This window comes from Rhinatrema bivittatum, chromosome 3 (assembly GCF_901001135.1).
Source record: "Rhinatrema bivittatum chromosome 3, aRhiBiv1.1, whole genome shotgun sequence".
Lineage (NCBI taxonomy): Eukaryota > Metazoa > Chordata > Amphibia > Gymnophiona > Rhinatrematidae > Rhinatrema > Rhinatrema bivittatum.
The window spans coordinates 479,913,939-479,929,412 of record NC_042617.1 but is presented as its reverse complement, the minus strand read 5'-3'; the positions used below and the strand labels follow the sequence as shown (position 1 = coordinate 479,929,412).

Genomic DNA, 15,474 nt, shown 5'->3' with positions numbered 1-15,474 from the left:
AGTTGCCATCAACTCGACCCAGGAGAGTGGGAACTGGCGGACAGGGTGTTTCAACTCATCTGCGACAGATGGGGCATGCTGGCCATGGATCTGATGGCGATCTTCCAGAACACCAAGGCTCCACGGTTCTTTGCCCGTCGAAGGGACACAGGGGCAGAAGGAGTGGACGCTTGGCCCTGGCCAACGACTGTTCTTCTGTATGTCTTCCCTCCCTGGCCTCTGATCGGCAGGGTTCTGTGGCGCATAGAAGTTCATCCCTTCAAGGTCATTCTGGTGGCTCCAGAATGGCCACGACGGCCCTGGTTTGCAGATCTAGTCAATCTAGCAGTGGAGGGACCGCTGCGTTTCCCGGATCTCCCGGATCTCCTCCATCAGGGGCCCGTGTGTTTCGATCAGGTAGATCACTTTTGTCTAGCAACATGGCTTTTGAGAGGCATCGGCTAAAGAGCAAAGGCTATTCGGTGGTTTCTACTTTGCTCAGATCGCGGAAGAGATCAACTTCTTTAGCGTATGTGCGAGTGTGGAAGGTTTTCGAATCCTGGTGCATTGAGCGTTCGCTTCCCCCCCACCCGGGCGTCCGTTTCCACCATTTTGGCCTTTCTGCAGGACATTTTGGCCTTTCTGCAGGACTGCTTAGCTAAGGGGCTGGGGAGGAGCCGGCTGTCGTGGTACATGTGGGCACCAACGACATAGGAAAATGTGAGAGAGAGGTTCTGGAAGCCAAATTTAGGATTTTAGGTAGAAAGCTGAAATCCAGAACCTCCAGGGTGGCAATCTCTGAAATGCTTCCTGTTCCACATGCAGGTCCCCAGAGGCAGGCAGAGCTCCAGAGTTTCAATGCGTGGATAAGATGATGGTGCAGGGAAGAGGGATTCAGTTTTGTAAGGAACTGGGGAACTTTTGGGGAAGGGGGAGACTTTTCTGAAAGGATGGGCTCCACCTTAACCAGAGTGGAACCAAGCTGCTGGCACTAACTTTTAAAAAGGAGATAGAGTATCCACAAAAAAATAATAGTGATCGCTGGTTGCCATTGATAAGCAAGCTCACTGCTAGGAGACCAAAAAGGAGTCTTGAACAGTAATGACACCTATCCATAAAAATCACGGAGTAGAGAGCTGCAGAGTACTATTACGCATTGTTTCAGACAGCTCCTGCCTGTTCAGGTCACAGATAATTTGCTGACCTGCCATGTCCCTTGCACTACTGCATGATCAGTCTTAGCAAGGAAAAAACATTGCAATGTGTAGTAAAATCTCGACTGTACTTTACATGTAGCTTTTTAAAGTTTATAGAGCCCCTGTCAGCCCACAGATCCAGAATAGATTGTTTTGAGGAGTCCTTAGCTATTTCAATTCTGCGCTGTAAAATTGATGGCTTGATATTACTGTACAGCAAAATTTTAGCCACAGCTAAGCTAAGTGGCACCTATCAGGCTCAAACATTACCAGAAGTTCTGTGGGATGTTATTTGACATATTTAGAACTATCTGTAGCATAAGTTTCTTTATAATAGATTAAAAGATATTTTCCTAGCACAGGAGTTATATTGACATCATATGGACTTTTCAGATGTAAATTAAAAGTATAAATCTTGTAGTATAGCAGACAAAACTGTCATGTCAGGAAGCTGTGCTCAATTGTATATGAAAGATTTGCGGGTAAGTAGTGAACTTCCTAAGCTGATAAAATTGTATTTGAACTCCAGCACTAGAAACTTTATTCCAGGTTCCTAGTGCTAAGAAACCTTTATAAACAATTGACTCTTTAAAAGTAATTTAAAGTTTAGAGTGGTCTGTATTGACGAGTTAAACCATAAATTCACTAGATGCATAATAAAACTGAATATGCAGAACAATCAAGGGGACAAGGGAGATCCATTTGTTATTCATCATAGTGAAGAAATGAAAAAGTAAGGCTTTTTCTATGCCTGAAATGCATTTTGCTGAATACCATAAAGTAATGTGAAACAGTCACTTTGTATGCACCTGTGATATTTGTTCATTGTGGGTCACAAAAATGCAATCATTCTCATTTTTATATATTTTTTTAACAGATTCATCTAATTTAATCTTAGATGACAGTGAGGATGAGAATGCATCTTCAATTTTTGATGTAAGCTGTCTCTCAGGATCCACCAAGAAACAGTCCGCCAGCTGCTACCACCGCCCGAAACCTTTCCTTATTTACAATGTGAGTATGTACACAGAAATAGCAAATGTCTCATGTAGCAATGATCAAGATTTGGATTGCAACTTCTGAGCCACATTTAGTGCAGAGCTTTCATAAACATGCTAGTAAGATATTTCCTGTGTAATGTAATTTAGTTTCTGTATAAAAAGCATAATCTTTGCAAACATTTTGTCCATTTTTACTGCAGATGTTCATAGTTACAGGTTTAGGATATGTTTTATGGCATTGTGAGGAGTGGTCTAATTAAAACCAAACACTTAATCAAGGACTCATGGGCACTGTGGTCCATACTTGATATGCATGTAAGCTTAGAAAAATTACATTCTACTACAGCAGGCCTTATTAATATTTAAATAGCAAGTTGATGTTTTGTTGAGAGTCGAGACGATTGCTAAAATTGAATAACAAACATTTAGATTTATCATGGCGTGTTGCATGTGTGTATGCATTTTGAGTGTATCAATAATTGTTAGAAGCTTTAAGTTGCTACACAAGCTTGGCAGTTTCTGTCATAGATGTAACTTTAAACATTGATTCTTTCATTTTTCTTGTGATGTTGGTTCATTTAAATATTATTCAAATGGGATTTGTAACATTTATTTTGCTGTAAAGTCCATGTAAAAAGTAGGAAACTAAACTTCCACCTTTCTGTGACTGGAACACTGTCTAGAAAACTTATAGTTCTAGACAGTTTGTCATAACCGATTCATAATAAATGTACATTGCTAAGGTTGTGCTTATAAGTTTACGTACCCCTGGCAAAATTTGTAAGAATTGTAGCATTTTAAGAAAACATGAGTGATTAGACAAAGCACGTCTGTTATTTTTAATAATTCAAATTAAAATATGCATCACAGAATAGCACAATCATTAAATTATAGCAATAAAGGAAATAATAAAATGGTCCTGTTCAAAAGTTTGCATATCCTTGAATGTTTAAGATAAAATACACTCAAGTTGATACATACATGTTGAGAGGGCCCATCTGAGCCTTGTTTGTTTGTAATTAGTATCTGTGTATAAATAGTCAATTAGTTTCTTAGCTTTTGAGAAAACCTTGTGCATTTCATCCAGGACTGCACTGACTTGGTAGTTACTAAACCATAGTGAAAACAAAAACTGTCAAAGGATCTGCGAGCAAAAGTAGTTTAACTTTATAAATCAAGAAAAAGATTTGAAAATGCCAATCAGTGGGGGAACTAAGATGGCCGCGGGAGCAGTCGCACACTGAATCAGCTCCGCAGCCTCCGTCTTTCAAAAGTTTCTTGTGATCCTGTTTCTTTCTGAAATAATGCCCCATAAGAGAAAGGGGAGAATCCGGATCTTTCCTCCCACTCCGGAGAATCTCGAGGGACAGCGGTTAATTTTTCAATATGCGACCGCGGCATCAGCAGTGAGGACGTCTACCCCCATTGGTGAGGAAGGGAAAGGAGCCCCATACTCACCCGGGGAACTATCGCTGACGCCTCCGGATCCAAAGACGCCGATTCAAGCAGCTCTACTGCAGCAGTCTGTGCCTGCTGAGACACCATCGGGAAATCCCCTTGGGCATGCTCAGTTGGGAGGCAAGCCCAGACATGTTGCAGAGGGGGGGGGGGCTGTTTCTCCTCCTTCCTCCGAAGCTGTGAGAGTGGTGGAGAGTGAAGCCAGCGGAGAGAGATTAACTGAGCTGACTGCCCCGTTTAACCCACAGAGAATTCCAAAACCGGCGGTTGTTACGCTCGACGCCCTCTGGGACTTGGTAGCAGGGAATGCTATGAAGCTCGATGGACAGGCCTACAGACTGGAGGAAGTCTCCCAAAGAATGAATAAGATTGAGACTGACCAAACGAATCAAGGAAAAGTTCTAACAAAGGTAACCGACGATGTGAAAAAGTTACAAGATTTAAGTGCGGTTTCCGTGAGTGAGAGATTATCGTCTCTGAGAAGATTGGAGTCAGTAGAGAACTATTTGAGACACTTAAATTTAAGACTCTTAAATTTCCCCAAAGTTATGGGAAAGTTGCCTTTGCAGACTTTCAAAAAGTTTGTTAATGAGATATTAAAGATTCCTCTTGATCAGGTCCCCCCTGTTAAGAAAATATTTTTTCTAAGACAAAGGAGTACCTCAATAGTGCCTGATATAGGGATAGATATGGAAAATCTGTCCAAATTTCTAGAGTCATCTGCGGTTGAAATTATAGAGAGGTCTGCTCTTTTTGTGACCTTTTATTCAGAAAATGATATCGGATTAATAATGAAGAATTATTTTAAAAATCTGAATGTTTCCTTCTTGGGAGGTCAGGTCCGTATCTTTCCAGATTTAGCAAAACCAACGCAGATGCGAAGGAAAAAATTTATTTCATTGCGCCCTAAAGTTTTAGCACTTGGGGGAACCTATGTATTAAGGTACCCCTGCAGGTGTGTCGTTAAACTTTTAGGGAACACATATGTTTTCTTCAGTCCGGAACAACTTCAGGCCTTCCTAGAGGCACGTGAGCAAAACCTGCACCAAATAGAGCAGGATCCTATAAATGTATCTGATGTGTAACCTAGCCTTACTTCTTAAATATATTCTTATGTTCTCCTTTATTTCTGTTCCCCCCAAGTTTCCTACGAAGTAGAGAGAGACTGTAAAATTGTTATGTTTTCTTTTATTGTAAATCTTGGTTTAAAGAATTTCATGAGAAAAACAATATGTTACATCTCTTGTGATTCTATGCAAATTTTCTTTGTATTAATTGAAATGATGATAAAGAATTAAAAAAAAAAAAAAAAAAAAAAAAAGAAAATGCCAATCAGTACTGTTCAAAAACTGATCAAGAAGTGGAAAATTATGGGTTTGGTTAATACCAAGCCACGATCAGGTAGATCAAGAAAGATTTTGGACACAACTGCCATGATAATTTGTTGGGATGCAAAGAAAAACTCACAATCAGTTTCTACTGAAATAAAACTTTCTCTGAAACAAAGTGGTGTGGTTGTTTCAGCATGCACAATAAGGAGATACTTGAACAAAAATGCATGGTAAAAGTTGCCAAAAAAAATAAAAAAAAAGCTGTTGCTGCACCAATGCCACAAAACAGCCAGCTTACAATGTACCAAATAGCACCTAGAGAAGCCTCAAAACTTCTGGAACAAAATAATTTACGCCCCTGTCCGTGGACCCCATCTCACGGACAGGGCCTCACCTCTCTCTCCAGCGCTGCTCTTCTTCCGAGGCCCGGACTGCCGCCGAGCCGTGCCTCCTCCAACTTTGCGGCCTTGCCGCCACTCCTGCTGCTCCCATCTGCGTGGCTGGTGCTGTGCTGCCGTCCTCTCCTTTGGAGGAATCCCCTTGCGGGGATTCCCTCCTTCACGGCTCGGATGCCACCGCCGGAGTCCCTCTTCAGCAGCAGAGAGCCACCGCCGCCTTGTCCTCTTCGTCGGGGCTGGTCCTGCCCCAGAGCAGCTCCTCTTCAGCAGCAGGAGCCGTCTCCAGGATCCACAACGCTGCTGCAGGCCCTAGCTCCGCCCATCTTCCTTCCTGGGCTCCCTCTAGGGGCTGGCCGCGCGTTTCTCTTTGTCTTTTAAAGGGCCAGAGACAGGAAGTACTCCTTCCTCCTCCCAGATGATGTCTTCAGGGCTCTTCCTTGTCCTGCCCTATAAATAGGCACTGCTTCAGTTCCTCAGGTCTTTCGGTTGGAGTTACGTCTGCTCCAGAATCCATCTTTGGAGTTTCACCCTCCATGGAATTCCACCACTTCCACCGAGGTCCATCTTGCTGCTCCTGTCCGGAAGACTTCATGTTCCATGTCGTCTTCTTCCTGATGTTAGTCCTTTCCAGGTTTTATCCCTTGTCGGATCATTCTCGTGATATGTTCCAGCCCTTGGCTTTCCTTCAGTAAGCCTTGTGGTTCCTCATCCATGCCTTGATGTCTCAGATGTTCCTGTCGCCCAGATGTCCTCTGTTCAGCTATCCAGATGTCCAGGCGTCCATCGTCTTGATGTCCGTCATTCTCTCCTCTATGACCTTCTGATCTCTACTCGTCTAGTAGTTCTCTACCTGTGTCCATCGTCCCTGATGTCCAGAGACCTTGATGTCCTGTTGTCTTCTCATTCTGAGATCCAGATGTCCAGGTGTCCCGATGACCTGCGCTTGAGGCTTCCCCTCTCGTGTTCCTGAAGTATCCGCCAGCAGCCTTGTCGTCCCCCGGACTACTCCTCCAGTCGTCCTTTGCAGAAGTGTCCGGCATCCCCGGTGTCAGTCTTCAGGTGACCGGAATCATCTCTGGTTGGACTTTTCTCAAGTGCTGCCCGGACCTCCTTCTCCGTCCTGTGCATGTTCCGCTCTCCGCGTGGTCCGTGACCAGCCTTCCAGGTTGTGTAGGGCGTGCAGTGGGACAGGGTGATCTGTGACCAGTCCACGTCGGGCTGTGTAGAGCGCACAGAGGGACAGCACTCTTCCAATTCTCCTAGAACCTCGTCTCTTCTTTGTCTTCGAGTGTCTCCCCTCGTCCAAGTCTTCGAGTGTCTCCCCTCGTCCAAGTCTTCGAGTGTCTCCCCTCGTCCAAGTCTTCGAGTGTCTCCCCTTGTCCAAGTCTTCGAGTGTCTCCCCTCGTCCAAGTCTTCACGTCTTTGAGAGTCTCGTCCAGTACAGGAGTCCTCATTTCCCTATGTACTCTGACTCTTTGACTCTCTAGGGTCCGGAATCTCCTAACTCTGGTACCTTGCCTCAGGGTTTCCTGCCCTCTGACATCTACAGTACGTGATGGTTCAACAGAGGGTTGACCCACTTCATCCTCCTCCTTTGTTCTTGCTCTGCCCATGCTTGTACTTGCTTACCTCACTTGAGGTGTGTCTTGGGGCTCCTCCCTGAGCCACCCCGGGCCCAAGGGCTCACACTTTCTCTCAGGAGCAAGCGATCGTGCCTCTATGCCCTTCCCAAGGCTCTCCAAGCACGTTCAAACAATAATTTGGAGTGATTAGACCAAAATTGAACTTTATGGTCACAACTATAAATGCTGTGCTTGGAGAGGAGTCAACAAGGCCTGTAAAGAGAAGCAAACCATCCTACAGTGAAGCATGGAGGTAGATCTCTGCTGTTTTAGGGGTGTGTGAGCTACAGCAGCATAGGGAATTTAGTCAAAATTGATGACAGGATGAATGCAGCATCTTATTATGAATTTCTTTTCCTGAAATGCCAGTTATTGCTTATGTTTCTCTGATCCAATGCCACACGCCAATTTATTTATTCCCCCTGCTAAATTTTACTTGATCGGGCTCTTTCCTCCCAGTTATTAGACTCGCCATTAACTATGGAATATGTTTATCATTAGTTTATTTGTTAATTGTTCTTAATTGGTTCTTAATTTATTCTTAATTGATATTTTTTATGTACACCTGAATTCTTATTGACTGTAAAGCTTGTTGCTGATTTATTGTTTATTGTAAACTGAGGTGATGTTATTAACGTGCCGCAGCATATAAAAAAACCCACGAAATAAATAAATAAATAAATTTATTTATTTATTTTGAATCTTATCAGCAAATAGTGGAGAAGAATTTGCCTTCATCAGCCAAGAAGTTGCAAATGGGGCATGCTTGGACTTTCCAACATGACAATGTTCTGAAACATAAGGCCAAGTCAACCCTTCAGTAACAGCAGCAGAAGAAAGTGAAGGTTCTGGACTGGCCATCACAGTCTCATGACCTCAACATCATTGAACCACTTTGGGAAGAACTCAAACATGCAATTCATGCTAGAAAACAAAGAATTTACAGGATCCTGGAGGCTTTTTGCAAGAGTAATGAGGCAGCTTTACCACATGAGAAAATAAAGGGCCTCATTCACAACTATCACAAAAGACTGCAAGCAGTAATTGATGCAAAATGGGGCAATACACGATATTAAGAACCAAGGGGAAACAAACTTTTGAACAGGGCCATTTTATTATTTCCTTTATTGCTATGGTTTGTTTAATGATTGTGGTATTCTGTAGTGCATAATGCTTTAATTTGAAACACATTAAAAACAACAGGCATGTGTTTTGTCTGATCACTCATGTTTTCTTAAAATGCTACACATCTTACAAATTCTTCCAAGGGTATGTAAACTTATGAGCTCAACTGTATGTACATTATATGAAAATGGTGATCCATAAAATTGAGATTAAATAATACAGTTGCTATAGAAAGTCTGCACCCCCTTTCAGAATGTTACACTTTTATTGACTTGTAGGCTGGAAGTAAACTGCATTAAACTATTGTTTATTTCATTTGTCCACATATCCCCATCTATAACTGCCAAGTGAAAAATATAAGCCAGAATTCTTTAGAACATGAAGTAGAATTAAAAACATTGAATAATTTGTTGAATAAGTGTCCACCCCCTTGTACTTCTGAAGCAAATGTAAATACTTAAAATTTTGGGGTAACCAATCACCTTTAAAAACCCCCACCAAGGGAATTGGCCCCACCTATATTAAACTATACAGATTCACATGTTGACAAAATAAATTCAGTAGTTCCTTTTGGTTCTCTCTGCTGAGTAATACTATTCAAACCAAAGACCCGACCGTGAGCACCAAGGGAGCTGTCAAAAGAACTCCAGGACAAAGTTGTGGAAAGGCAAAGATCTGGAGATGGGTATAAAAGAATTTCAGTATCTTTGAATATCCCTCTGATCATGGTCAAGACGATTATTAAGAAGTGGAAAGTATACGGCACCACCAAGACTCTGCCTAGGTCAGGCTGTCGCTCCAAAGTGGATGACCGAGCAGAGAGGAGACTGATCAGGGAGGCAACCAAGAGACCAATGGCAACTTTGAAGGAGCTACAGGCTTCCATGGCCAAGATTGGTCAGTGTTCATGTGACAACAATATCCCAAGCAATCCACAAATCTGGATTGTATGGTAAGGTGGCAAGAAAGAAGCCATTACTCAAGAAAGCCCATCTTGAAACCTGTTTGAAATATGCAAAGGAATACTCAGGGGATAGTGTAGCCATGTGGCAAGTTTTGTGGTCTGTCCAAGCTTAAATAGGACTTTTTGGCCTGAATACAATGCCAACACAGCACATTATCCAGAGAACATCATCCCTTCTGTGAAGCATAGTGATGGCAGCATCATATTATGGGACTGTTTCTCGTCAACAGGGACTGGGGCACTTATCAGGATAGAAGGGACAGTGAATGGAGAAAAGTCCTTGAAGAAAACCTATTGCCCTCTGCACGAAAGCTGGAACTGGGACAGAAGTTCACCTTTAAGTATGATAACAACCTGAAGCACACAGCCAAAGCTCCACTGTAGTTACTAAGCTACAAAAAGGTAAATGCCCTGGAGTGGCTTGTTAGAGCTCCAACATTAGTCCAGTCAAAAGTCAGTGGCATGACCTAAAAATTGTTGTCCATCAACACTCTCAAGGAACTTGAGAGCTTGAACAGCTTTATAAAGAAGAATGGTCTAATATTGACAAATCAGGTGTGCAAAGTTGGAGACTTTTCCTAACAGACTCACAGCTGTAATTGCTGTCAGAGGTGCTTCGGCCAAGTATTGACTCAAAGGTAGAGACTTATCCAGTTGCTGACTTCATTTTTGTTTTTTGGATACACATATGCTTTGTTCTCCAAGAAAACATTTTTGACTCAGAAACATTTGGAGTATGCTGTGTTGAGAAGTGAGAAAAAATTATAATTTAAATGCATGCAAGTCTAACACACACTGACACAACAAAATGTGAATAATGTTCAAGGGGTTGTAGACTTTTGCTAGCCACTGCAAATAATTGGTATATGGTGGTTTTTGCTGAATTGAAAAGCCAGTGAGCACAGAGGAAAAAACTGTCATGTCCAGAAACTGCTCAATTTTATATTGCATATATATGAAAGACTTGCATATGAGCAATGAATTTCCTAAACTGTTAAAATTGTGTTTTAGGGATGTTGAAAATTCAACAAATGAGGCCATTTTTGGTTCGTTCTAAATGGAACAAACCAAAAATAACCTTCTATAAAAATACCCAATCATTTTCAATTATATTTGTATTTGTGGCATTTAAAAAAAAAAATAATAATGGACCTCTTATGGCTCTGGAAACCTCTTCCCGGCCAGCAAACTGTAAACCTGGACCCGGGCCTGCCCAGCTGGGCCTCATTAGTCCCCTCTGACTTCCACTCCCAGCCAAAAGAAAACTAATCTGGCCTGGCTGGGGCATACCCGAGGCCCTGCCCTTCCCCCCCCCCCCCCTTTTCAGTTTAAATGTTCTGGGGCCACCATTTTGGTGTATGGCACCAGCCGCATCAGAGGAAAGCTCTGAAATTACATTACTATGGCACCATTTTTAAAGGACCAACACCCGGACAGCAGAGAGTGGACATTGCTCCTACCTTTTTTTTATTTTTTTATTTTCAGGATACAGGAAGGGGTAAACATGTCCCAGTATGTTTAAATGAAGGGGAAGAAAGGGGAAGGGGCCCAGGCTGGACCTTGGGCCAGCTCTGTGCAGACCCCAACCAGGCTGGATGGGTTTTTTTTTAAATTAGGAGTTGGGATAGGAAGGGCCTGGGGTGAGAACTATCTGGCCCTGACACATTTAAACAGGGGAGAGGTACCTGGCCATGACCCAGGTTCATATTTTGCTAGGAGGGTAGGGGTTTCTAGAGCAGGAGGAGGCTGTTTTTAGAATTTTTTTTTGTTTTTTTCACATTTAATTTTTTGGTAAATGAACCGAACAAAAAAAAAAATGAAATGAAACCCCCCTTCCTCCCCTCCAAAAGGAAAAACTTGAGGGGGTTGCATATCTCTATTGTATTTCTACTTCAGCATACCTTTATAAATATTTAATTGTTTTTATTTATCTATTTTATTTATTTATTTTTCTATATTGACATTCGATCTGGCATATCACATCGGTTTACATATAACAATATGTCTAAGGCGAACCTTGTAATGACATAGTACATTATAACAGCTTAACTGAGTAACTGGCAATATGCCAAACAGTTTTACACAAATTATTATAACATGTTTGAATAGTATAACTTAATTCAGCCTTATAAAAGGTTTAATAAATTAACTATGTACAGAGGAAGGGTGAGGCATGATATAAGGTGGGAGGGGGGGTCTGTGGCAGGGTTATTTGTCTAGGGTGAAAGTTTTCCGGAAGACCCAAGTTTTGAGGTTTTTTCGGAAGGAGGGTGTAGAAGGATCAATTCTGAGAGCGGTTGGAAGGTTGTTCCATAGGTGAGGACCCGCTACGGATGTGGCGCGTTCTCTCGTGGAGACTTTATGTACTTCCTTTGTGGGGGGAATGGGGAGTAGGCCTGTGTTGGTAGAGCGGAGATTTCTAGTGGGGATGCAGGTGGTCAGAGGTCTTTGTAACCAGCTGGCTTTGTCATTATGTAATGCTTTATGAATGAGCATGAGTGTTTTGTATTGAGATCTGAATGGGACAGGCAGCCAGTGGAGTTGTTTGAGTGCTGGCGTGATGTGATCTTTTTTTTTCTTATTCGTTAGTGACCGTGCTGCGGCATTTTGTAGGAGCTGGAGGGGCTTGAGGGTGGATGTGGGAAGGCCAGTCAGGAGGGCGTTGCAATAGTCAATTTTAGTGAAAAGGAGGGATTGCAGTACCGTCTGGTAGTCTGGGGGATGAAGGTAGAGGTTGGAGTTTCTTCAGGATTTGGAGTTTGTAGAATCCTTCTTTTATCAGTGTCTTGATATGTTGTTTGAAGTTCAGTTCTTGGTCCAGGATGACTCCGAGGTCTCTAACCGTCGGGAGAATGTTGTATTTGGTTAGGGTTGAAGGATCCGTTATGGGTATTGAGGATTTTCTGGTGAGGTGAAGTATTTCTGTCTTGTTCTGGTTGAGCGTTAGTGCCATTTCTGAGAGGATGGTGGTTATGTTTGTCATGTATGTTTCCCATTGGTTTAGTGCGTTGTCGATGTTGTCTCTGATGGGGAGCAGTATCTGTACATCATTGGCATAAAGAAAGTAGGTGAGTCCTGTTTTGTCTAAGTAATTGCATAGTGGCAGCATATAGACGTTGAAGAGGGTGGGGGATAGGGATGAGCCTTGGGGGACTCCCTGTGAGAGGGGTATTCTTTCTGATGTTGTATTTCCTAGGGTTACTTTAAAGGTTCTGTTGGTGAGGAATGATTGAAACCATTGGAGAATGGTGCCGGTGATGCCTATTTCTTTTAGTCTGTGAATTAGAATCTTATGGCTGACGGTGTCAAATGCAGCGGAGATGTCTAGAAGGATTAGGAGGAAGGATGCGCCTTTGTCGAACCCTCGTAGTAAGTCTTTTTTTATAGTGATAATTGATAATTAGCATGAGCTAATAACAGCCAATATGACTAAAAATTCACCAGTAACATAAAACTGAATATATAATCAGTCAAAAGAACAAGGGAGATGTATTTGGATCTTCATTATAGTAAATAAATGAAAAAGTAAGGCTTTGTGTTTCCTATGCTTGTATTGCATTCTGCTGAGTGATACCATAATACAATGTCAAAGTCTTTCTTTGTATGCTTTTAAGCTGAATTACATGATTTTTCACACTGTTTTGCAATGCACAAATTGCTAATGACCCGATTTGCATGATTCTTCAATTGATTAACGATTTTGCATAATTTTTGCAAATGCTGAATTTTTTACACATTAACAGCAAATCGCATATTAAAATATGCAAGTGCAATTAACCAAGTCTTTTTGCTGTTTTTGCATGCATTATTTGCAAAACCATTTAGGCAATTTGCTAAATTACTTGTAGGTGCTAATTACAGTACACTTAACTTGATAAATGACTTCATTTATAATATCACTACAGCATATTTGAATATTTTACGGGGATTTGTCTTACCTTGAGGTTTAAACTCTATAATATCATTTCATTAACTTAGGGTATGTTAAATTTTACTAGATACAGGGAAATGTATATTCAGATAGCACATCTGCTGCCATGATCAGTTCAAAGTTTAATGGGAGGTTGCCCACCCCACCAATGTGACTTGCAGCCACACTGCTTCCTGGCCTCAGCAGCCCCTTCTTCCCCCCCCTTCCCAGTTTGTGCAGCACGGCCACTTGTGCACTCATGGGCTATGGGTCTTCTGTGGCCCGATGGGAGTGTCCAGGTCTTCCTTCCTACGCACCAGGTAGGTGAGGGGAGGGCTCGAGGCAGCACACTGGGCCTCCCCTCCTCACCCTTACCCTGTAGTCCAGTGTCACTTGTGGCCATGAGATGATGGAACTGCAGCAAATGAGGAGATTGGTTGTCTGGCTGCATCAGGGGCGGGGGCTTCTGGGGATTTTAAACTCTGGCTATGGCGACTCTTTTCCCATTTGTAATAGCCTCTACCAGCCAGCTGCTCGTGTTCCTCTTTCTCTGTCCAACATGAGCAGCTGGAGAAATCCATATTTCATGCCTGTTGTGACATAGAAGCTATTGTATTAGTAAGTAGCTGTTCTGTTAGAGCTGGTTTAAACTAGAACAAGGGGGAAAGCCGACTGTCACTCAGCAGTGAATGGTTCGGAGAAATGTAACTTTGAAGGATACTAATAAACAGGAGAATTAGGGCATCCCAACGGAGAAGTTCCAATGAAAGCAAAAGAGGTCCATGTGTCTATAAGTAAAGAATCACCTAAACTAAAGAATTCAAATTATCCCTGTCAACTGAAAAGCAGGTTGTTAACACAAACAAAAAATGTACTTTGAAACGTCTGTGTGCCAGTGCCAGAAGTCTAAGAAGTAAGATGGGAGAGTTAGAGTGTATAGCAGTGAATGATGAGATAGACATAATTGGCATCTCAGAGACCTGATGGAAGGAGGATAACCAATGGGACAGTGCTATATCAGGGTACAAATTATATTGCAATGATAGGGAGGATCAACTTGGTGGGGGTGTGGCATTTTATGTCCGGGAGGGTATAGAGTCCAACAGGATAAAGATCATACAAGAGACTAAATGCTCAGTAGAATCTATATGGGTAGAAATCTCATGTGTGTTGGTTAAGAATATAGTGATAGGGAGTATACTACCGTCCACCTGGCCAAAATGATCAGAAAGATGATGAAATGCTAAGAAAAATTAGGGAAGCTAACGAATTTGGCAGTGCAGTAATAATGGGAGATTTCAATTACCCCAGTATTGACTGGGTAAATGTAACATCAGGACATGCTAGAGATATAAAGTTCCTGGATGGAATAAACGACTGCTTCATGGAACAATTGATTCAAGAACCAATGAGAGAGGGAGCCATTTTAGATTTAATTTTTAATGGAACACAGGATTTGGCGAGAAAGGTAACTGTGATGGGACCACTTGGCAATGGTGATCATGACATGATCAGATTTGAATTAATGACTGGAAGGGGAACAATATGTAAATTTACAGCTCTAAAACTAAATTTTCAAAAGGGAAACTGATAAAATGAGGAAAATAGTTAAAAAAAAAAAACAAAAAACAAAACAAAACTGAAAGTTGCAGCTGCAAAGGTTAAAAATGTATCACAGGTGTGGACCTTGTTTAAAAATACAATCTTAGAAGCGTAGTACAGATGAATTCCATGCATTAAGAAAGGTGGAAGGAAGGCAAAACGATTACCAGCATGGTTAAAAGGTGAGGTGAAAGAGGCTATTTTAGCTAAAGAAAATCCTTCAAAAATTGAAAGTAGGATTCATCTGAAGAAAATAGGAAAAAGCTTAAACATTGTCAAATTAAGGGTAAAATATTGATAAGGCAGTGTGTTTGTTTTTTAAATAGCAAGGCAGCTAATAAAAGAAGTTAGTGTGTTGGGTTTTTTTCTTTAAATAGTAAAGCAGCTACTGACCAGGAGGGAAGGGTTAGGTTGGCCATCATAGTTGGTGATTTGATTATTTGGAATGTAGACAGCTGGGTGGCTGGTGGGCGTGAGGATCGCCTGGTAACATGCCTACCTGGTGCGAAGTTGGCGGACCTCACGTGTCACCTAGATAGGATTTTAGGCAGTGCAGTGCTGGTACATGTGGGCACCAACGACATAGGAAAATGTGGGAGGGAGGATCTGGAAGCCAAATTTAGGCTCTTAGGTAGAAAGCTGAAATCCAGAACCTCCAGAGTTGCATTCTCTGAAATGCTCCCTGTTCCACGTGCAGGTCCCCAGAGGCAGGCAGAGCTCTGGAATGTCAATGCGTGGATGAGACGATGGTGCAAGGAAGAGGATTCAGTTTTGTCAGGAACTGGGGAACCTTTTAGGGAAGGGGGAGTCTTTTCCGAAGGGATGGGCTCCACCTTAACCAGGGTTTGGAACCAAGCTGGCTGGCGCTAACCTTTAAAAAGGAGGTAC

At 42.2% G+C, this 15,474-nt stretch overlaps 1 protein-coding gene across 1 annotated transcript in view; it reads left to right on the top strand.

Annotated features, from left to right (window-relative positions):
- Positions 1-15,474, top strand: part of ATAD2B (ATPase family AAA domain containing 2B) — a 610,472-nt gene that overhangs the window by 378,790 nt on the left and 216,208 nt on the right. The window contains exon 17 of the mRNA XM_029596002.1: positions 2,053-2,197. Within this exon, the coding sequence (XP_029451862.1) occupies positions 2,053-2,197 (145 nt within the window). The remainder of the gene's footprint in view (positions 1-2,052; positions 2,198-15,474) is intronic.